A 24,796-nucleotide genomic window follows, 5' to 3' on the forward strand; every position below is an offset into this window, starting at 1 on the left:
GTAATGTGTACATAAATGTTTTATGTATGTGTGTTTATAACTTTATATCCTCCTACACTGCACGCTAAGAATAGAAAGTATGCACGTATACTTGAGCCATCTAAACTCATCAACTTTTTTAGTTTCTCTCTCTCTTTGAGAATCACATATACAAAACCCTTTTCAATTGTAAAGCAAATTGCATAATTATTTTAGGCAATAGATCTTATGGTTTTAATGCTTGAAACTTTGACACAAGTCTTCATGGTTTAGTGGTTTTTAATTGAATAATGTTAAGTGGATCGTGTGATGTGATAATTTGATTTCATTGAGTTCACCTATATTAATGTGTGACATTGAACACTTGTAGTGTTTTTCTTCTTCTTCTTTTTTAGGGGAAAGACCTCATTAAAACTCCTACAAGAGCAAAACTCAATAGAAAAAAGTTGGGAGGAAAAAAAATGTCTGTCAAATCTTATTGATAATTGACATATGCCATAATGGATGATACAACTTCTCTTGAAACCAAGCCACCTATAGTGTTTTTCTTGAATGTACTTTTTTCATTTCATTGAATTTTAAAATTTATATCTTGTATTTTTTTAGGATGTTTCTATTTACACCTGTTTTTTTTCTCTCTATACACCCTCTGAATTAAATGAGTTATTTCTAAATATATATTTACACAAATATCATTAGGTATTTAACATTAAAATTATATTTATTTACATAAACTTTTAACCCATAAACTAAATGACAAGAATAAAATAAACTATAAAAGTTAAAAAATATATAATTTAATTTATTTAAAACATGAAAATCAAATATATTGTAATTTAATAAACTAGAGAGAGGGTTAGAAGTTGAAAGAAAATATATATATATATATATAGCAATAGAAGCAACCTTTTTTATATCATCAACATTTCCTTTGACATTTTTAAATAATTACACGTTCATACCTTTTTTCAATCAAATTGACTCATTCAAATATTGTAAAATCTACAAATACCATGCCAAGGAATTCCCAGTAACCAAGTGTTGTTCGTTTTGGACATTTGGTTTTTTTAAAAGAAATATTCGTTTATATATGATGTGTTAGCGTGTATAATTAACTTGTATATTTGGATTTGAACTAAAGAAACCATTTTTTTAACAGCTTAAAAAATTGACTATTGTCCTAAAGGGCAAAAGGAGTTAGTTACAACATGTGTAGTGTCGACCAAGATTAGGCATCGACAATTTTGAGGTGACAACCGACATTGGCTATAAATAGAAATTTACTTACTTATGAGACTTACTGTAAATAAAGCTTTTTCTCAACAGAATAAATACTTTCATTATGGACTGAAGAAAGCTGAAAACCAATGTTGTTCTATTAATGTTCTTAGAGATACACCTATATATATTGTGTGTGTTAATTGAAAGTTTGAATTTGAAGGTCTATTCCACCTTCCTAAACCTACCATTATCATCATATATATTATAACATGTGATGGTATCTCATAATAAATTTATATGGGCAAATTATTTTTTGTTTGACCATATACAGTATGCATGCACTGATTGCTAACAAACTTTTCTTAGTTTCTTATAATAAAAATATACGGCATATAAAAGATCTATTGATTGATCATGCAAAATATTTAATTTCTAAGATTTCACCAAAAAAGTTGACAATAACCCATTATCTAATTCCTAGATTTCAGACACTTATTTATATTTTTTGCTGAGTACACATTTTATATAAACAGTTAGATTTTGAGGAGATCTCATCAGATGTGATGGGTGGTGTTGAGTAACTTTTTCTTTTTCTCTTATTTGACCAAAATTTTATGATATAAAACAAAAAATGAATTTAAGTTTGACGTAATTTAATTATAATTAGATTTCTGGTATGTTGTCATGTCCAAGTTCAACCAACTTATACAACTTGTTTCCAAAACTTAAAAACCATTAAAGATTGGAGTCTAGCTATAGATGGTTTTAATGAGTTGGTAATATTTATTTAGTTATTATTCCATATTGTTTGTGCATTCGAAATTAAGCTCTACCCCATATAGTTATTTTTCTTGGGGGTTTTGAAGCTATATGAATGGAGTTAATTGAGTTTAGAATGAATAAATAGCAATAGGAGCTGAATACTAGTTTTAGGCGAAAAAAACTCATTATCCAAATATATTATTACAAATCTTAACAAATAATTGAATATTGTTCTAATTATTCATGTTGTGTGTTAAAATTTATCACCGACCAATTATTTTATTATACAAACAAAACACTAATTTATAAGATTTTTTTATATACACTTTAAGAATTGTTACTTTTTTTGGCATATGGCATATCTAGCCAATTGTGTTCCAAAATGTATCATTTGTTCGCGCAAAGAGTAACTCCAATAGCAAAAATTATTTTGGTGTTGAATCGCCATTAAAATGCTGAAATTTTAGCCCTATATATTTTTTTAATTCCAATTATAGTGCTAAAAGTTATACCAAAACGTATATTCTATATTATTATATTATTTTATTTTATAAATAAATATAAAAATAAGACATTTGCACTCTAGTTGAGTGTGATATAATATTAAATCAGCACTAAAATGGTAAAATGGTGCTAAGTTGGAGTTCATCTTAGAACAAACACTGTAAAAGTATGCTGCAACACAGTGTGCACATACCGCGAAGCTTTTTTCTTGCCAAAAAAAAGGAAGTTACTCTGGAACATTATTAAACACAACGACAAAGGTTTAAGCAGGAAAAATCTTACATCTTAATATCAACGCAAAATGAAGGATTCTGTCCATGCAAAAATGACGTTTTTTGTAGTAATAATAATTTACAATGACTGAAATCAGGCTAATTTCAGAAAATTTAAAATCTAGCACATAATATAGTGATCTAGTTCTAGTATCAACAAAGGACTTCTAACGTGGTATTTGACTTTCAAGAAATCATATATACTATTTTGGATATTATAACATGGTCAATAGAACAATGCGATAGTAAATTCTTATATTATATTATTTTATCAGTCGGCCTGGATATGAGATAAGAGATTATGATCAATAAATGGGCAGGTAAAATACCAGAGCTAGTAGGGGCAGAAAAGTCATAGGGTCCCCCCAAAAAAGTGGGTTATATATTTTTTTTTTTTTTAAATGATTCTTCACAATATGGTAGTAGGTTATTCAATTTAATAATGCTTAACTACTCTGTCTACCATAATCTTTGGGGCTCAATAACTTTTAAGTCTTCAATTTAGTGTTTACCTGCCCTCTGTACCCATAATTAGGAACACTTGTACATGCTTATATACTATATGCTTTTCTTAAAGTATTTTGTCTCCTTTCAAAAGTAGAAGTATTTTCGTCTAGGCTCAATCTGATTTATTTCAACTTTTTCTTCCTAGCAAATTAAGATTTTTAATGATCCACTGCCTAATACTGTTGGTATATTATAAATGCTTTAGTCTTAAAGATTAACCAGAAAAGAGCAAAGTTACCCACCTTCCTCTCAGGCTGTACCATACTTATATAAATTTATTTATAATATCCCAATATTGATTGGTGGTATCCAAGGAATAATACATGTCCTATACTCTACTCCCACTTCTTTTATTGAGCATAATACAAATGTTACTATAAACCCTACAAATTGACTGTTCTTTCAATACCTTAATTAACATATAACATTCCTCATCAAGCATTATTATTATTACTATTTGTTTATATATTATTCAAAATCTAACCATATTTTTTTAGCATATTAATAATGTATAAAACTAACATATGGAAAAATGACTACGTACAGTTCTAATGCATGATCTGTATATATGTAAAATAATTTCATCACTAACAATATATAAATACGATATATAATGCTTAGGACACTTACAAATAATAATTGAGAGCATTAGTATTATGACACATATCATTGTGTATGTATGTATCTCGCATATTCCTTAAATATGTTGCAAGTAAATTTCAATTATTACATGTCAAAAGAATATTGAGTGTGCATATATGTATGTATACATATTTGTACTCTTATTTTTTTCCTCAGAATATCAATTGTACTCTCATCTCATGAAAGGCATGGCCCCCTCTTATAAATGAATATGGAGATAAAGTTACTCACATGCGCTACTTAGTACAGGCAGTACTAGTACCACTACACACACATCCAATAGCATTAAAGCCCCCACCACATTCTACCTTTTAAAGGACCACAAAAGAGGTCGTTAGGGTTCTCATGCAAATATTAACCTCTATTTCCTCTTACTTGCTTCTGTCTCTTTCAAACCCAACTACCATCCAAAAATCTCCATAAAAGATATCGTTTAGAACAAAACAAAATTTTACAGAGACCCTTTTCTTCACCACCCAAAAATAAAAAACGCATAACTTAAGAATATAACTACCGCTTCATCAATACATTCTCACTTTTACCCTTTCTTATCAACTATAATTCTTATAAATACATCTCCTTTATCACAACCTTACATATTTTTCAAAGCTTCTTCTTCTTCTTCTTATATTATATGTTATAACATCTTTTGCCCAATAACCAATCTACTTAGCCATGGATTGGTCCTCATGGCTGTCCAAAACCGGCCTCGAACCTCATCTAGTCCACAAATATAGCCTCTCTTTCGCCCAAAACGAACTTCAGTACGAAGACATAGCTTCCCTAAACCATGAGTGTCTTCAAAGCATGGGAATAGCCGTGGCCAAACATAGGTTAGAGATTCTCAAGTTAGCCAAGAAGGAAAGTAGTAATGTGGCCAACCCCAGATCCATTTCAAGGCTATTTGTGGCCATAAGCAAGACCAAGAAGTCGTTTAGTAAGTATTTTAGTCGTTTGGTGGTTCAAGACGTCATGTCGTCTAAGGATTCGCCTGAGCAAGTCCGGTACCACCACCACCACCACTACCAGTACCAAGAGCACTTGAGAGGAGCCTTTCTGAGAAAGCAAAGCAGTGATGAGATGGTCAGAGATGACAGGCCTGCCCTCAAGAAGGCCTTAGCTCTTTCTGGGCCCATTGATTTGAGGGTCCATGATAGGTTGATGGCCCATAATACTACTAAGAGCTTGAAGTTATCTGGGCCTTTAGATGGTAAGCTTAATGAGAGGTTTATGTACCCAAATAAAAGCCCAAGGTTGACGACTGGGTCGCTTGATGGGAAAATTCTTGGCACGGAGAGGTTGATGATTACGACAACTAGGAGCCCAAGATTGTCTGGGCCTTTGGATGGAATGTGCCAAGATAGGTTACTGGTCACAAGTAAAAGCCCAAAGATATCTGGGCCGTTGGATGGCAGAGCTCTAAGCCCAAAGTTCTGTAGCCCATACGAGAAGGAAAAGGAGGAAGTTGAGTATGATGAACATTCACTTTGGCCAGCACTGTTCCAGGACATGAAACCTACTTAGAAAGAATTTTTTCTGGTTTCTTTTCAAATAGTGGGTTTGAGTTGGAATTAAAATTATGTATAACTTTCAGATATATATATATATATATTTCCCCATAGATATATATATATAATTTACAGTGCCACTAGTGTTGACCTCTTACTGCATATATGGTCATTTTTAGTGCATTTAAAATGTCACGGTTTATCTATGTATGAATAACTTTCCCTTGTATTTATGTCATGGTTTCTAATGTCATGGTATCATTAGAAGTTTCTTGATACATATATACGTACAAATGTATGCATGTATTTATGTATTTCCCTTGTATTTTTTGCAAACTTGGGGTTGTCTATTGATTTTGTTAGTTATTGAGGCATTTATTTGGGTATTAAATGAAAGGAAAATTCTGACATGTTAGGCTTGATTGAAACTTAATGTTTGTTTCAACTGCTCATTGGGTATCAGTTTTGTTATTATTATTCATTAAAGATTCACTTATTTAATTTACACCCCTCATTATGTTGGGTGGGAGAGAATAGGTAACGGAGAAAGAAACAGAGAACTGAAATCATAAAAATAAATTTTAGAAAATAAAATAATCATTCCTGTTCAAGATTGTCAGAATAACTAACAAAAGAGAGAAAATTAGACAATAAAATTTATGTCATGCATTATAAGTTTGTTTTGTTTAAAAAATAAATTTACTTGTTTTAATGTAGCTCCTTGACTTGCAACAAACAGTTGCTTATTTTGAAATTCATTCTTTGATTAGTTGCACATGGAGTCATTCAAGGCCATGCTTGTCTCAATAAGTTTCATTCTCTTTAGTCTAATAATAGAAGTCTTGTATTCAATTTTACTAGAGCAAAGTCATGTGGCGAATGCTTTGGCCAAGTTTGTTCTAATGTTGGATACTGATTATGTGTGGGTAGAGGGTGTTTCACGTCTAATTATGATTTCAATAATTATTAATATAACAGCATTTTTTTCCATAAAAAAAAAAGGCAGATTGTTTTCTAATATTCAAATATCCTTATATTATGTAAATGTAATCAATTTTTTTCATGTATAGTTATATATTTATATGCTTATTGCAGTTGTTTGTGCTATGGTAAACAAGGAAGCTATTGATTTAAGTCTAATTTGCTGTGATTGACAAACCAAAAAAAAAATAGTATAATTTGCAGGATCAATGTGCTTTTGAATCAAGAAACTACAGTATTATACTTAATTCCACAAATTCCAATCTTGACAGTGCTTATTCTTTTGGCTTTCCTTTTTTTAATATATTCTTATTCTAATAAAAGGAAATAGTAACATATACTTTTTTATTAGACAATGAAAAAGTTAGATAAGCTAGAAGACAGGCTGTCCCCTGAAATTCCTGATTAGCAGCCATTCTGATTTAACTCAAATAAATAAAATATTGAATTCACATGCCCTGTATATCAGCAAAATATATTCAAAAGAATCACAACTGAAATGATTTCCCTTCTTAAGTACATAAGCCACTCTAGCTGGCTTCTGACATCATTTGACACTAAGATATCTTCAAGTCGGTAGATCTCTGAACCCAAAGTTGAAACTCTTATAGGAGTGTTCTTGGGTTGGGACACATGCATGGCTTCATCTTAAAATGCTTTTTTATATGAGGCAACAAAAACACATAGCTTCATCCCAACAAGGCATATGTATCATGTATTCATTTTAGTCTATTCTAGTTTTGAAATATTAGTAATGAGTGAGTGTATCTATCAACTGTACCAAACAATAAGCTGGCTGAATGAATAAATATTCGTATATAAATTTCAATAAAGATGACAATCCCCAACAACACCTAATAAATTATTGGTTGTGTATATATCTGACTAATTTTACAGCTCAATTACCCTGATGGGTTAGGAGCAAGGTCTGGCACCTAGATGCACAAACATATTCTATTAAGTACAGTAACAACAATAACCAAAAATTAACTAGGGATTAGTTTTTTTATTAAGATGACTCTTATATGCATGGAGCCGGTAAGAGTCAAATGGTAGCAAAACTCACAAAAGCCAAAGTAACCATATAGGGCAGTGACTCGAAAAGCTCAAATTATCACACTCCGCAAAGTAAAATTAACCATTTGTGCTTTGGGGCAACCTGAAGGACCCCCCAGCATACAGCATTTGGTAGACAGGCTTTATCCTCCTGGTTAAAACAATGCTGATGATGACGCCAATGCCACAGACAGTAGCCAATGCATAAAATGTGAGTCTGAAGCAATTTGGACCCAAGCAAGCAACAGTTGGATCAGACCGATGAAGACCGTGCTGCTTTGCTGCTTCGTTGTCATATATATACCCTGCTAGCAGACCAGAAAAGAGGAGAGCACCTAGAGGATTGCCTAAGGACATGAAATTGAAGAATAAACCAAAATTTCTCAATCCAAAAAGCTCAGAGACGGTTGGAATCATGACAGAAAATTGAACACCATAGCAGATTCCAAGTAAAGCAGTAGCTGGATACAAGGTGCCCTTAATAGCAGAAGAAAATAAAAGGTAATTGATGATCATGGTTGTTTGAGTAACTGTCATCCAAACTGTCCGCGGAAGTGTTTTCAACCTGAAAAGCATAAAACTCGTCTTAGAATATTAAGGCCGCCATTCTATGTCAGGATACCAAGTTCAGTCCTGCTATCTCATGAATTAGCAATTTGGAACAAAAGATTACTCACCTCACAAAGTATTCAGACACAACACCACCACCAAGACGACCCAGAAAATTGCCAAAGCTGAAGAGAGACAACAGAATCGTGGTATCAGGTAGACCTTGTGCACTCCCAATTTGAGCAAGATTGTTAAGAACAGTAACACCAGAACCAACCCCTACAAAGTAGACAAAGAATAAAAGCCAGAAATCAGCCTTCACTATAGCTTCAGTAAATGTGAAATCGTCCCCTCTTCTAGGCCTTCTCTTCCTCTTTATTGCTCCTTCACCCACGGCAAGAAGCATAGCCACTTCAGACTCGTCATCGTCATCATAAGAGGATTCTTGGTTTGTTGCTGATGAAGCCGGTGTCAGCAGGGGTTCTACTTTATCAGCATTCCCTTCTGCATGAATCAGACTTTCTGAGGAACCAACCTTTTGATTAAGTGTCCCTGATTTGCTGGCTGGAGAGGGATACAGTGTCATTTTGATGGGGATTGCAAGTGGGGCCATAATAAGTATAACCATTACGACAACTATAGATTTTGAAATTGGAGAGCTTAAATTAAGCATATCATCCAATATTGTAGTTGACAGAAGATACAAGCCAAGCACAAAACTTGCAATTTGGGCGAAAAGAAAATGGCCATGTTCAGCAGAGTCATCACCAGAAGCTGGAGTGCAAGGCCTGACGAAATACATCATAATGAAACAAAGGACAGGAACCCCAATTGCAAGGAACAATAGAAGATCAGAAGAAGAATTCCGAAGCAGCACACTATAAATTTCTGTGAATACAGCCCCACTGAGCCCCCCATAGCCTTTGAGAATACCGGCAACAGTGCCTCGATTAACAGGGAAGTTTCTCATGTTGGTTACAAGCACAGCTGTAGTCAACCAGGCAGAACTATTGGTGCCTATACCGAGGGCTATCCATAACTACAATACCATAAAGAGAAAATTTATAATGATGGGTCAAAAAAATTAATAATTTTTAAAGTAAATTTTATGGGTCAAAATATCTGTTCCTTGTATAGCAATCAATTTTCAGAAAGTTATTGCCAAATGAAAGCTGTCTATGGCTTGAAAAACTTGATTTTCTGTGATGTAAAGGAACTTATTTTTCTAACAAGTAATTTGAAAGACAAGATCCACATGAATTCTGACATTAGTTTCCTGATTTGTTAAATAAAATAAGGGGAGTGCATTAGTTTGCTTTGTCCTAACTCCAAAATATGTTCAAATGGGATAGAAATCTAATCAACTGTGGAAAAAATATCATCTCCTTCAAATTAAAATAAAAAGACCACTTCAAAGAGGTAATAGTTTAGCAACATATTCCGTGTTTTCTTAAAACCTGAAATTCGATCAGCTAAACCGAATGACCAATGATCCCAAATTGAGCTGAAAAGCAACAAATTTCACCATTGTTAACAGAATAAAAGAACTATTCAGAGGCATAGATCATCTTAACCTTGTCAAATCGATTACATACATTGTAAATAAACATAGTTTAAGTCTCCAATCAAAGAATGAGCAAAAGGGTAAGCTTAATTTTCACCGAAAATCCAGAAACTTCACAATATGATCAATTTGGAATTCGGAAGCCAAGTATCCAAGCAACCAAATCAGCAAAAGGGTATGCTTCAATTCATCAGAAATACCAGGATCTTCACAATATGATCGACATAGAATTCATGACTCAAAAGTTTCCAAGCACCAAATTATGATGGGGTATGCTTAAAGTTCATTATACAAACCAAAAACTTCACAACTTAATCTACCTAGAATTCACATCAAGTATTCAAGCAACCAAATTAGCAAAAGGGTATACATAAAATAAACCAGAAAAAGCAAAAATAAAATAACATAAATGAAAGAACTTACCAACCAATAAGGAATAGACGTAACAGTACCGCTGACAGCAAGCCATAGAACACCATAGCCAAAGAAGCAAGCCAAACCACCGATCAACAAAACAACCCATGGAGCTAACTTGTTGCTAACGATGCCCGGAATGAGGCCAACGTTTTCACCTATGTCATTAGCGACTCCAAGCATAGTTAGCTGGCGCTGGTTGAAACCCAGAACAGTTTTGAGGGAGTGAGAGTACAAGGGAAAAGTGTACGCGTTCCCTGAAGCAATCTGAACCCAAACCGCAGCTCCTAAACCCACCCATGGTGGTCTGGTCCCTCCCTTCACATTTACCATTGCTGCTCAACTCTGATTCTAAGCTCACAAGTCCAAGTCTGCTTCTTTAGAAGATTTTTCAGCAAGAGAATCTATATGTAAGAAAGAGATAGACAGAGAATCAAAAAACGTATTTTTGGGATGACAAGGCATTTAACATTTTGGATCTCGGGCAGTTTTGTTCTTTCGTTTTGCCCTTTCTTTTCCTAATTGCCTTTAGTCGTTGAGTAACATATGTGCAAACAAAAAGAAAAATATTCCCTAAAAAATTACCCACATTAATTAATATTAACATGACAATTTAGCATATTTATTAAAAGGTTTATTAAGATTTTTTTTTTCCGAACTATTACCAATTCAAATCGTACCCCATGAATTTTTCAACTTGTTAAAAATTCCTCTGAATTATTCACGTTACTGAAATGTGGAACTTCAGTCCAAGTTCGCTAACAGAATGGTGATGTGGCAGTTTGGTAGCCGATGTGGTATTATCATGTCAATACCTCATTTATAATACAACGAATAAATATAGTTTTTGCCCCCCGAACTATTACCATTACAAAATTGTTCCCCTGAATTTTAAAAATTTAAAATTAAACAATCTTTTAAATATTAAAAAAAATGAAAAAAACCATTAAAATTATAAAAAAAAAATTGATGGTGAAAAAAAATTGGCTTGGGTGTTAGGCATGCGTCAAAATGAGCTCAAAGTTGGTTGGGTAGCGACATCGTCAACATACTGGGCTCATCTGGGTTCCTGACGACATTCAATTTAGTGTCGCCTATGTCACTTTAAGTTTTTATTTTGTTTAATAATTTTTATATTTTCTTTTTAATATTCAAAATATTGTTTAAATTTTAAATTTTAAAATTTGAGGGACATTATTTAGTAATGGTAAAAGTTTGGAGAGTAAAATATTATCTATTTTTAAAATTATATATGCGGCAATCCACATCAGCAATTTAGTGTCGCCATATTACCATTCTGTTAGCAAAATTGGATGAAAGTCCCACATTTCACTAACGTAAATAGTTCAGGAAGAATTTTTAACAAGCCAAAAAATTTAAGGGGCACAATTTGATGGTAGTAATAGTTCGGGGGAAAAAATCTTAATATCAGGTGATATTTATTTATTTATACCCAGCAATATATATACATAGGCAAAAATTAATTAATTAATTAATTTTGTTAATATATTCTTAATACTTTTTCTTTTCTTTTTAATTTTTTTGTGCTGAGTTCAATCTTTATTCTTTATCATTCTTGCGTGAAAAAATATGTCTATAAGCATAAACTTTTACTTGTTTTTTTTTAGTTTTGTATGCCTAAAGATTTAAAAAGAAATATATTTATATATAATATTATTAGAATATGATAAGTAGGGTGTTTTTATAAAAGATTTATTAAGATTTTTTTCTCCCGAACTATTACTAATTCAAATCGTGTTCTCCGACAATTTGGGAGTCGATGTTGTATTGTTTTGTTAATGTCTCGTTTATAATTTAAAGAATAAATAAGATTTTCGCTCCCCAAACTATTAACATTACCAAATCATGCTCATTTTAAAATTTTAAAATTAAACTTTTTTTTTAATATTAAAAAAACATTTAACTAAAATCAATTGAAATTAAAAAAAAATTAATGTTGACAAAAAATTAGCTTAAGTGTTGGGCACGCGTCTGAGTGAACTTGAAGTTGACTGGGTAGCGACATCATTGATAGACTGGACTCATGCAAGATCCCCAGCGACATTCAGCTTTGGTGTCGCCTATGTTTTCCTTTTGCATCTCTCAATTTCCCTGTCCATCTCATATCTCTTCTCTCTCTCTTATTTGTTGAGTGTCCTATGAGATTTTTTGAATGGTTCAAAAGTGTGAGAAAAATAATAGAAATTTTGGATTTTTTCGTTATGTTGTTAATATCATATTAAAATGTGTATGAATTTGAGAGATTGAAATTTTGATTTGTATATGTTGTAATAAATTTTTTTTTTTTTTTTGAGTTTTTGTTGTGATAAATTGGCAATGTTGTTGATATTGTTTTGTTAGTGTAAAAGTGAGGGAAAGTGAAAGAAAGTAAGAAAAAGTGAAGGAAAAAAAATTAATATAGTTTTGTTATTTTTTAATTATTTAATTTTTTAATTTTGTATGATTTAATTTAATTTAAATAAATTTTAAGTTTAATGTTTTTTATTTTTTTTAATATTAAATTTTAATATTCATAAAGAATGGTAAAATTGTGTCACTTTTGTCACTTCATGTAAAATTCTATTCTTCTTTTTTAATCAATTCTATATAGGGTTTATGTCTTTTTAGACTTTGTGTTTTGCTTCATTACCTGTTTCGACTATATATTTTGACAAAATACTTTTTGGACCCTGTATTTTATAAAATAGTTCAAATAAACCCCTAAATCTGATTTTGATCAAAGTATTTTGAACTAAAATCACAAATAATTTATCAAACTAACAACTCAGAACAAAAATATAGTCATTTTGCCTAAGAATTGTGTTGTTATATTCAATTTTATGTTCATCAAAATCAGGTTTAGGGGTCTATTTGAACTATTTTACAAAACACAGGGTCCAAAAAATAATTTGTCAAAACACAGGGTCCAAACAGATAATGAGACAAAACACAGGGTCTAAAAATGTATAAACTCTTCTATATATATATAATATTGAGATGGAGATGTTAGTATTTGCTGTCACAAAGTTGTGTCGCGACATACAATATAGTGAGTATTCATCAACTTACTTAAATATTATGCTTAATAAATATGCAGATATATATAAAAAAACTTTAATTTAATAAGTCATGTTCAAGTTGTTATTATTTTGATAAGAATTGCTTATATTTTATCATTTAAGAAGTTAATCCAACAAAATTTAATAATTTTTAAACATATTTAACTTATATTTATATAGCATATATTTTTTTAAATGTTGACATATAATTATTAAAATATTTTGTTGACTGACTTTTTGCTATCAACCTAATCTAAGAACTTCACAGAAATTATAAGAAAATAACACAGAGATTTTACGTGGTTTAGGGTATAAAAGAGCCATAGTCCACAAGTTTGTGATATTAGTGAGTTTGAAGCTTGTTTGAGCAAGCTTTAATGGAGTCCCAGACAACGTATATATTACTCTGAGTTTGTAATTAATTAACTAGTCAAAATTCTGAACCTTTTACAATGACATATCACAGCCCTAATTATAGAGGTCTGGGTTATTAATGCCCTTAATGAACATTCAATACACATTTTCCTATTATTCGGGGAGTAAACTGCTAATTAATTACATATGGATGCACTAACAAAGACCATATGTAACGTCCTCCTAATCTAGGACATTTACACTATGTACTTTAAATAGTGTCAAACGTGCTAATCAATTCATTTGATCAAAAACATGTAACTAAAGGTGTAACGCCCTGGGTAGCCAAGACTGTTACAATGTGTATTTATAAAGGTGCAGGACTTGCTAATCAAGTTATTTAGTTAAAAATGTGTCACTGAAACCACTAATGAACTAGGGTTAAAAGGTTTTGGTCATAAAAGATACATTTCATATAATTAAACATTGTGTACAAGGGATCCCAAAAGAAACAGCGTTTGAAAGTCAGTTTACAAAATTTCAAGGTATAAACAACCGCTAGCCACTCTAAGGGCAAACACAGACATTTATGGTCCTCCTGTTCCTGTTTTTCCTCAACCGCGGCGGCCGAGCAGCTGGTCATGTACATTCTGCCTTCAGAGCTCTCCGAATCAGGGCTGATCAAGCTTACCCTTGCCTTTACCTGCACCACGTAGCACTCATGAGCCAAGGCCCAACAAGAAAATATAACATTATAGCACTAACAATGATAATAATTAAATAACTCTTTAAGCATGTTCATACACCTAACCTCCCACATTAATCACATAGCCCATAGACATAACCAGAGAATCTACAAACCAATATTCAGCTATTCAGCATAACAAATTCATCAATTAACAATGATAACCAAATCACATGATAATCAGGGTCGACGCCCTTAGGTCGCACCCTCTGTTTACCTCACTGACTCTAGTCCACTTAAACCGAGCTCAATGAATAATAAGCTGTCCTCAGCTACCAGTGGCTGAGCCGCGCCCTGTGCGCCAATGTAAACTCCAGCACTCTTAGGCCATTTTTTTATTATTCACATGGCATAATACCATCCTTCACAATGCATACAAGACAGGGAACCCTTAGTCCCATTGTGAATTCACAACCTGGTGCAGTTTTCTTACCTTGAATTTCCAAATGTTCTGATTACAAGAGATGCCTCTTGAGCACGATCTGTTTCCCGAGCCCTAGCTTATACCTAGTCACAACCAAAATAAGGGATACCATTAATAATTGTAAAAAGGTTTCCAGGTAGAGTTTTAGTTCCCAAAACATCGAATTCCACCAAACACGGTAGTGGAATCGATCCCAAGCACCCTAGGTTAGGTTCCCGCGCTTAAAAACTCCAAAAGGACATAAATGTCCTTAAGGGCCGCAGCCCAAGCTCCCTATGCCGCAGCATGCCCTCAACCAGAGGCCCAGCCTCGCCTAAAAACAGACACAGGCCGCGACCCGCCCTCCTTTCTCAGCTCCTCTCTGCTTCAGAGGGTCGCGGTACACCAAGAACTATGCCGCGACCCGACCCCTTCGAACCCAGAAAAACTACCATTTTTAACATTCAAACCTCACTCAAAACCTCCCATAACCATCCTAATGATATAATCCAATTATCACAAACATTCTAACATGATTTCAGAAAATATAACCCAACAGAAACCTAGTCTAGAAACTCACCAAAACAACATTTCAATCTTTGAAACCCACAAGCTCAAGAACACCAAAACCAATCAGAAAAAAAACCTAGAATTCAAACACTATATCATGAATTGAAGCTTACCTTCACTGAAGAGTCAATCCTCCAAACAATTACTGAGCTAATTCCCAAGTCTTTAGCTTCATTTTAACCTTAAATTCAAACCCAAGAACTCTTAAAATTCAGCCCCAAAGCTACATAATCAAATGATCAAAAGTATAATTCAATGCTTACCTCAGTTCCTGGTTAGATTCCTTAGCTTCGACTGAGTTAATCCTCCAAAACCTTTACTCAATTCACTGAGTTCTAGCCAAGTTTTCCTTAGTTTTTCTATAGTTTTCCTTGAGAGAGAGAAAGAGGGAGAGAGAAGGGTCGGTTCTTGGTGTTTCTACCACTTTCTAAGTTTTACATAGTCTATCCTTAAGCAATTAAGTTAATCTCGAGGCTGGGGGTACCAAAAACGTCCTCGAGGGAAAAATGGTAAAATCCTCTAGTATTCCCACCTAAGCTTCCTAACCTCAAATATATCTCCAATTATTTATTTCCATAACCTGATAACCCAAATACCCATCTAGTTCCCGAAATACCCCTTAACTTGCCCAGAGTCAAGTATTAGGTCCCGTTGTGACTTTCCCGCTAACTAGCTCCCTAGGATCGCCTTAAGTCGCATGCTGCAGATTTACCCACATAATAATGTGGTCCTCACAATTATAACATATAATCACATTTACGCCATCAACGAGCTAAAATTACAAATATACCCATTTAAGTTAAACAGGGCCTACATGCATACTAATACTCGTAGACATGCATTTCATATATGTTCATATAATCATACAAGCATGCTTATCACAAAACCATGCATTAAACTACTTAATTCACACATCAACCAATCGTGCCCTCCCGGCACACTAATCAAGGCACTTAAGCCTTATTAGTGATTTTGGGTCGTTACAACTATCCCCTCCTACTGAGAATTTCGTCCTCGAAATTTACCTGAATAGCTCGGGATACTGATCCCGCATCACCGACTCAAGCTCCCAGGTTGCTTTTTCGACCCTGCTATTCCTCCATAAAACTTTAACTAGCGGAATTGTCTTATTTAGTAGAACTTTGTCCTTCCGATCTAAAATCTGAATCAGTCGTTCCTCATAGGAAAAATCTGTCTGCAATTCTAAATCCTCATATTTCAACACATGAGTCGTATCTGAGACGTACTTCCGAAACATCGAAACATGGAATACGTCATGAACTCCAGACAACGACGGTGGCAAGGCCAGTCTGTAAGCCACCTGTCCAACCCTTTCTAGAATCTCGAAAGGTCCTACAAACCGAGGGCTCAGCTTGCCCTTTACTCCAAATCTTCTCACCCCTCGCAATGGTGAAACTTGAAGAAACACATAGTCCCCAACCTAAAACTCCGCGTCTCTACGCTTAGGGTCAGCGTAGCTTTTCTGTCTACTCTGCGAAGCAAGCATTCTGGCTCGGATCTTCTCAATAGCTTCATTTGTCTTTTGAACCATGTCTAGCCCCAAATATTTCTTCTCGCCCATCTCATCCCAATGAATGGGCGACCTACACTTTCTCCCATATAACATCTCATAAGGAGCCACTCCAATCGTAGACTGAGAATTGTTGTTATATGAAAACTCAATCAATGGGAGATACTTACTCCAAGATCTCTCAAAGTCAATTACACACGCCCTAAGCATATCCTCCAACACCTGAATCGTCCTCTCAGACTGTCCATTAGTCTGAGGATGAAAGACTGTGCTAAACTTCAATTGAGTCCCCATGGCTTTCTGCAGAGCTCCCTAGAACTTGAAGGTAAAGATAGGGTCTCGATCAGATACAATAAACTTAGGAACCCCATGGAGACGACTATTTCCATCACGTACAACTCTGCATGCTGTTCCACTATGTAAGTCGACTTTACTGACAGAAAATGAGCTGACTTGGTGTATATGTCCACTATCACCCACACCGAGTCATAAAGTCCCACTGTCCTGGGTAAACCTCCCACACAATCCATAGTAATATCCTCCCATTTCCACTCGGGGATACCCAAAGGCTGAAGTAACCCGCAGGTCGCTGATGCTCAGCTTTCACCTGCTGACATGTCAAACACCTGGCCACATATTCCACCACATCCTTCTTCATCGCGGGCCACCAATATAATGTCTATAGATACTGATACATCTTCATGGTACTCGGATAAAGCGAGTAAGCCGTAGTGTGAGACTCATCTAGTATCTATCGTCTGATCCCTTCATTTGCCAGAACACAAATCTGTCCCTGATATCGAAGCATACCAACCTCTGAAACAGAATAATCCTTAGCTACCCCCGCTAAGACATTCTATCGAACTTCCTCTAACTGTGCATCCACCAATTGACCCTCCTTGATCCGCTCTAGTAGGGTCGACTGCACGGAAACATTGGCCAATCAGCCCACCACTAGCTCTATCCTTGCCTTGGTCATCTCATTTGCTAACTCTCATAACTGCCCTGAGCCCCTCTGGCTCAATGCATCTGCCACTACATTGGCTTTTCCTGGGTGGTAAAGAATGTCACAGTCATAGTCCTTTACCAACTCCAACCAACGCCTCTGCCTCATGTTCAGATCCTTCTGGGTGAAGAAATACTTCAAACTCTTATGGTCAGTATATATTTCGCACTTATCCCCATACAGGTAATGCCACCACACCTTCAATGTGAATACCACTGCCACCAGTTCCAGATCATGGGTAGGATACCGCTGCTCATACTCCTTCAGCTGCCATGATGCATAAGCTATAACCCTCTCGTTCTGCATCAGAACACAACCTAAACCCAACCTTGATGCATCACAATATATCACAAACTTTCCTTCCTTTGAAGGAAGACTCAGTACAGGTGCAGTAATAATTCGTCGCTTCAACTCTTGGAAACTGTTCTCACACTTCTCTGACCAAACGAACTTCTGATTCTTCCTTGTCAACTCTGTCATCGGTGTAGCAATCTTCAAGAATCCTTCTACAAACCGCTTGTAGTAACCTGCTAACCCAAGGAAACTCCGAACCTATGAGGCATTCCTTGGCCTCGGCCAATATCTCACTGCCTCCACCTTGGACGGATCCACCTTAATCCCCTCTGGGCCAACTATATGCCCAAGAAAAGTCACCTCTGGCAACCAAAACTCACACTTCTTAAACTTGGCATATAACTGATGCTCCCTTAACCTCTGCAAGACTTGACGAAGATGTTGCTTGTGCTCTACCTCTGAACTGGAGTACACCAAGATGTCGTCGATGAAGACAATGACGAACTGATCCAAGAAATCTTTGAACACCCTGTTCATTAGATCCATGAAAGCTGCCGGGGCATTGGTCAAACCAAAAGACATGACCAAAACCTCATAGTGCCCATACCGCGTTCGGAAGGCTGTCTTCGGTATGTCCTCGTCCTTGATCCTCAGCTGGTGATAACCAGATTGAAGATCAATCTTTGAGAACACCGTCTTTCCCTACAACTAATCAAACAAGTCATCGATCCTTGGTAGAGGGTACTTGTTCTTGATGGTCAACTTGTTCAATTCTCTGTAATCTATACACATCCTCAGAGACCCGTCCTTTTTCACAAACAAAACTAGAGCGCCCCATGGAGAGTAGCTAGGCCTGATGAATCCCAAATCCAGAAGTTCATGTAACTGTATCTTCAATTCCTTCAACTCTTTCGGTGCCATCCTGTATGGTGCCCTTGATACTGGTTCTATTCCCAGTGCTAACTCAACAACAAACTGAATCTCCCTGCGCGGCGGCAATCCCAGTAGATGCTCAGGAAATACATCCAAGAACTCACACACCAACCTGGTCTCTCCCGGCCCTGCTAGCAAAACCCTGGTAGTGTCTACCACACTAGCCAAAAAACCTATACATCCCCCCTGTAACAAGTCTCTGGCTCTCAGTGCTGATATCATGGGTACGCGGGGTCCACATACCGTATCCACGAAAATGAAAGGTTCCTCGCCCTTAGGCTCAAAAGTTACCATCTTCTTCTTACAGTCAATAGTAGCCCCATACCTAACCAGCCAATCCATCCCTAAGATCATGTCAAAATCCTCCATGTCTAGCTTAATCAAGTCTACTGAAAGCTCCCTACTATCAACCATCACTGGCAGTGCCCTAATCCACCTCCTAGAAACTACCAGTTCCCCAGTAGGCAATAAAGTCCGAAACCCCGCAGTACTGTACTCACTAGGTCTACACAATCTATCAATCACCTTGCTAGAAACAAATGAATGTGTAGCACCAGAGTCAATCAATACAGTAAAAGGAGAGCCAGCGCTGACCTGTCACCATCGAGGGACTAAACTCGGCCTCTGCCTGTGTCAAAGTGAACACTTGAGCTGGAGTCAAGCTGTCCACCTTTCCTGCTTCCCCTTTCTTCACTGCTGGGCAGTCCTTCTTGAGGTTCCCTACTGTTCTGCACACATAGCAGGCCTTGGCCCAACACTCACCCTTATGGCGTCTTCTGCACCTCGGGCACTCCAGGTAACTCCTCCATGCTTCACCGCCGCCCTGATGACCAACCTGAGCACCCCGACCCCTCCTATCAGGAGCAGCAGCGATCGAAGTGTCTGGGGTCTTTGTAACACCCCAACTCCAGGGACCGCTACAGTGCACATTGCAAACAGTGCTAAACTCGCTAATCTAGTCATTTGGCCATAAACGTGTAACTAAGTGTGATTAGCAGTTTAGGGGTTAAAAACTTTGGTTAAGATATAACGTCTCACTAGAACGTTTACTGTATACATTGGGATCCCAAAAATATAATTTCAGAGTTTATTACAAAAGATTATTTACAACAAGCCGTACTAAGCGGCAAAACAGGGTTCAGCCCTAGTTCCACTTTCAAACCTCGCCCAAGTATTGGTCGAGCAACTGCATATGTACACGTCATCACCTAAGCTCTCCAACTCAATGATGGTCCAGCTTCCTTTTGCCTTTACCTGCACCACAAAGCACCCGTGAGCCGAAGCCCAGCAAGAAAACTCATATGCTCATAAACAGTCATATCATGATATCGAATCATATCTGGCATGCCTAGCTATCATAGCTCTATTCAGCATGCAAATGAGTTCAAACAGATGCTGGGGTATCCAGGATAAGAAATCCTGGCCTTCTGATTGGAGAACTATCAAGTCAATCCTAATCAGATGAGTGACTGCCAAACAAGTCACTAACCAGATGGAAGAGTGGCTGCTAGGTTAGCCACTAGCCTTCAAGCGCTTATAATATTCATCAATTGAGTGTCACAACACTTGAGGTTCCGATAAACCACGCTGAGTGACCGACAAGCGAGTCACTAATTTAAATGGGAGAGTGGCTGCTGAGTAAGCCACTAGCCTCCAACGGGTTCTGGTAAACCGCACTGAGTGACTGCCATGCATGTCACTAATTCAAATGGGAGAGTGGCTGCTGAGTAAGCCACTAGCCTCCAAGCGCTTATTTCATTCATCGACCCTCGGGGTCGGTTTGGCATTAATGCTCTTTGAGCCATTCAATGCTGATAATCGATTTGATCAAATCTTGTTGGCTTGCGTGACACACGCTAAGGCCGTCCTGACTAATAAGTCAGCTCAACATGATCAGTGCCCAGTACCACTGCCGAACCTGACTAATAAGTCACAGCTTCACAATTGATACTAACACCTTTGCCAAATTCTGACTAATTAGTTAGTACCATGCACAAGTAAACAATGCTATCAATGTGTAACATATGCCAATTATCCAAGGACAGGGCATTCAGCATGCTTACTAAACAGTTGCTAGCATAATTATGATCATGCACAAACTCAGAGACTCAAGCTCTGACCAATCTCATATTCATCATTCATGGCATGCCCTAATCACATGTTTCTTGTGCATCACATGCATCACATTTAATCATCCAGCATGCCTTGACAATAATCATATGAAAATGGGCAAGATTGCCAAGCATTCGTTATGCTATCAATGTTTACATTTAAACATTCAACATGCATCAATCATAACCATGCATGTCACATATGGGGTGCAGTTTTCTTACCTTTGGTCCAAGCACAGGTTACCAACAAATGAGCCACAAGCACGATCCTGATCCAAGCCTCTAGTGTTAACCTAGTCACAACCACAAATGGTGATCCAATGAGTTCAAGTTCTAAAACCAACCCTTGAACTAAAACTTAGCCTCCAAGACATCAATCCTCACTAATCCGGGTAGTAGGAATGATCCCGAGGCCCAAAACCATGTTTCCGGGGTCAAAACGAGCAAACGGGGTCAAAACAGGGCAAGGGCTGCGGCCCTAGCACCTTGGGCCGCGGCCCCCAGGGTTCTCTGAGGCAAGGGCCGCGGCGCCCACCATCCAGGGCCGCGGCGCCCAGCAAGGCCAAATCCTGGCACCTGCTTCTTCGAGCAAGGGCCGCGGCCCAACTTCGGGGCAGCCATTTTTCCTTCGTTTTAACCTTTTAAAACCTCCCAAAAACATGTCTAAACATTCCCAAATCATTAAATCAAAGTTCCCAAACTTCCCAATGGTCCAAAACCACCAAAACCCGAGGTTCAAACAACCTAAAAACTCAACGATTCACAAAGTCCAATTCAAGCTTAAAAACTTTTAAAAACTTAAAACTTAAACTTGAATTACCTCCGATTGAGTTGTTTCCAACTAAATCCTCTGGCTAATAAGCTTCTAATTCTCCTTAGGATTGCTATGCCTTGATCCTCGCTTGATTCCGAGTCCTAGAACTCAAGATACCTTCGAAAATGTGATCGGGAACGAAAAGGGAACTTTAGGGAGAGAGAACGTACAGATCGTTCTTTTTTATTTTCTTAAAAGGTTACTTCAAGCTTAAGTAACTTCCAATAAAACCTAATGCTCGGGGTCCCGAAAACACCCCCGGGGACATTATAGTCAAAACTTCCAGAATTTCCCCCTGGTCTTACTAACTCCCAATTTATCACCAAATGTTAATTCCCATTACCCAATAACCCGGTAATGCTATAAATACCCCTTGACTTACTCCAAGTCAAGCTTAAATCCCGTTGTGACTTTCCCACTAGCTTACCTCCTAGGATCGTCTTGTGCTGGGTAACCCTGGCATAACCAGATAATAACAAAGCACCACGCCCATTTCACATATATGCCAAAAATGCCCGAAATGGCCAAAATATGAAAATCACCCAATCAATCACAAATGGGTTCACATGCATATTTAATACACCTAAACATGCATATTATCATTAAATAGCATAATAAAGCAATTATGGCCCTCCCGGCCTCCTAATCAAGGTCCTAAACCTTATTAGGAAATTTGGGGCATTACAGTCTTCCTCTTCACATCACTGGGGCCTCCACCCCTACCTGACCCAGAATATGGAGGCGCCACTCTGCGACTCTCACTCCTCGCTGCACTTTCTTTCCAAATCTTGTTCTCCACTTCCTCAGCGGTAAGAGCCTTCTCAATAGCCTGAGCATAGGTCGTCCCCCCAGGTACTGTTGTAATCCTCACATCCCGGGATATCATAGCATTAAGCCCTCTAATAAATCTGTCTTGCCTAGCTGCATCTGTAGGCACAAGATCTGGTGTAAATTTTGCAAGTCTATCAAACTTTAGGGCATACTCAGTAACTGTCATATTACCCTGCACCAACCCCACAAACTCATTAACTTTTGCTGCTCTAATGGCAATATTGTAGTATTTCTGGCTGAAAAAATCCTTAAATCCATCCCAACTCAAAGTAGTGACGTTCCTGGTCTGTGATGCCACTTCCCACCAAATGCGGGCATCCTCTCTCAGCATATATGTGGCACAAGCCACTCTATCATATCCCTCTATCCTCATGAAGTCCAGGATAATAGTAATCATACTCATCCACTGTTCGGCCTTCAGTGGATCAGGTCCTCCCTCAAAAGTTGGGGGATGTTGCTTTCAGAACCGCTCATACAATGGCTCCCACATGTTCCCAACTTCTACTGGGTGAATAACCGGTGCCACTACATGTGGCACAATAGGTGCAGCACTCCCTGATGGAGCAAGTTGTCATAGAAGACGAATCTATTCATCTTAACTCTGAAGTCGCACTTGCATCTCTGCCATAATCTACTGCCAGTTCTCAGGGACTGGTGGAGGAATATGGCCCTGGTCATCACCTCCGGTACCAAACCTAGTGCCGGCTAGTCGCATCGATTTCCTTGGACGCATTGCTATCCAAGTTAATCTGAAATCAATGACTCGGCAATTAGACCATGATGACAGGGTAAAAGATTTTCCAAAATCCACCAATGGAACATAATCAATCACAAACAATCAAGATGTAGGCATTCATCCGTACATTCACCCATACATACACAATATGCAATTAATCATTAAGATATTCATTTGCATGCACAACAATGCTAATAAGCATGCCTCACTATTATCACACAACAGTCAAGGGCCAGGCCCTATCTGTATCTCATGCTTCATATTAATCCAACAGATAGCAACATTCATAATTCTTTCCAAGCACACAAGCATATAAGTACATATACACATTACCAAACCCTGAACCGAGCTTGTCTCCAGTAGCGAATGTACATGCAAGCCGGTCTTCAGGAACCTTTAAACCTAGGACGCTCTAATACCAAGTTATAACGCCCTGGGTAGCCAAGACTGTTACACTGTGTATTTATAAAGGTGCAGGACTTGCTAATCAAGTCATTTAGTTAAAAATGTGTCACTGAAACCACTAATGAACTAGGGTTAAAAGGTTTTGGTCATAAAAGGTACATTTCATATAATTAAACGTTTTGTACAAGGAATCCCAAAAGAAACAGCGTTTGAAAGTCAGTTTACAAAATTTCAAGGTATAAACAACCGCTAGCCACTCTAAGGGAAAAACAGACATTTATGGATTTCATATATGTTCATGTAATCATACAAGCATGCTTATCATAAAACCATGCATTAAACTACTTAATTCACACATAAACCAATCGTGCCCTCCCGACACACTAATCAAGGCCCTTAAGCCTTATTAGTGATTTTGGGTCGTTACAAAAGGTTAATGACAAGAGTTAGGGTTAAAAATTTTGGTCAAAGGCACTGTTGACTTTTCATTTAAAAGTTTAATACATACATGGGATCCCCAAAATGTTACAAACAGATGTTTAAACGGGTATACACAAGTCAAAAGTATAATTAGCCGACCTAAGCGGCAAAATAAGGGTACGACTTTAGTTCCTCCGAGATATCCTCGGCCATGGCGGGCGAACATCCCCATATGTACACACCGCACCGAAGCTCTCCAACTCATGGTTGGTCTAGCTTTCTTTTCCCCTTACCTGCACCACATAGCACCCGTGAGCCAAGGCTTACCAAGAAAACTTAAACATGTGCATGAACAGTAAATACAGATTTCAAATACATATCTAGCACGCCCAGCAGTAATAACCTACTCATGGATGCATACAATTATAAATAAATGCTCAGTGGGTCATATTGGGGTCCGCTGCCCTGAATGGTTGACCGTAGAGTCAATCTGGGGCCCTATGCTCTAGCTATGTGACTATAGAGTCACATGGGGCCCTTGCCCATAGCTCTAATTAACTAGCCATAGAGCTAGCCAAGCACTTTGTTTTCCAACGACCATAGGTCAGCTAATGTAATAGTACGT

General features: G+C 37.0%; 2 protein-coding genes across 2 annotated transcripts; one reads left to right on the forward strand and one right to left on the reverse strand.

Moving 5' to 3' along the window:
* The first annotated feature begins 4,442 nt into the window (after window positions 1-4,442).
* On the forward strand, window positions 4,443-5,709 carry LOC133782840 (uncharacterized). Its single transcript, XM_062222250.1, has one exon. It carries the CDS (start codon window positions 4,563-4,565, stop codon window positions 5,409-5,411), a length of 849 nt encoding a protein of 282 aa, XP_062078234.1. The 5' UTR covers window positions 4,443-4,562; the 3' UTR covers window positions 5,412-5,709.
* Window positions 5,710-7,173: 1,464 nt separating this feature from the next.
* On the reverse strand, window positions 7,174-10,472 carry LOC133782841 (protein NUCLEAR FUSION DEFECTIVE 4-like). The gene is made up of 3 exons (XM_062222251.1): window positions 9,969-10,472; window positions 8,110-9,020; window positions 7,174-7,997 (listed from the first exon to the last, which is right to left on the reverse strand). The coding sequence occupies exons 1-3, from the start codon at window positions 10,290-10,292 to the stop codon at window positions 7,511-7,513; spliced, it is 1,722 nt and encodes a 573-aa protein (XP_062078235.1). The 5' UTR covers window positions 10,293-10,472; the 3' UTR covers window positions 7,174-7,510.
* Window positions 10,473-24,796: the final 14,324 nt, after the last annotated feature.

This window comes from Humulus lupulus, chromosome 6, assembly GCF_963169125.1.
Source record: "Humulus lupulus chromosome 6, drHumLupu1.1, whole genome shotgun sequence".
Classification (NCBI taxonomy): domain Eukaryota; kingdom Viridiplantae; phylum Streptophyta; class Magnoliopsida; order Rosales; family Cannabaceae; genus Humulus; species Humulus lupulus.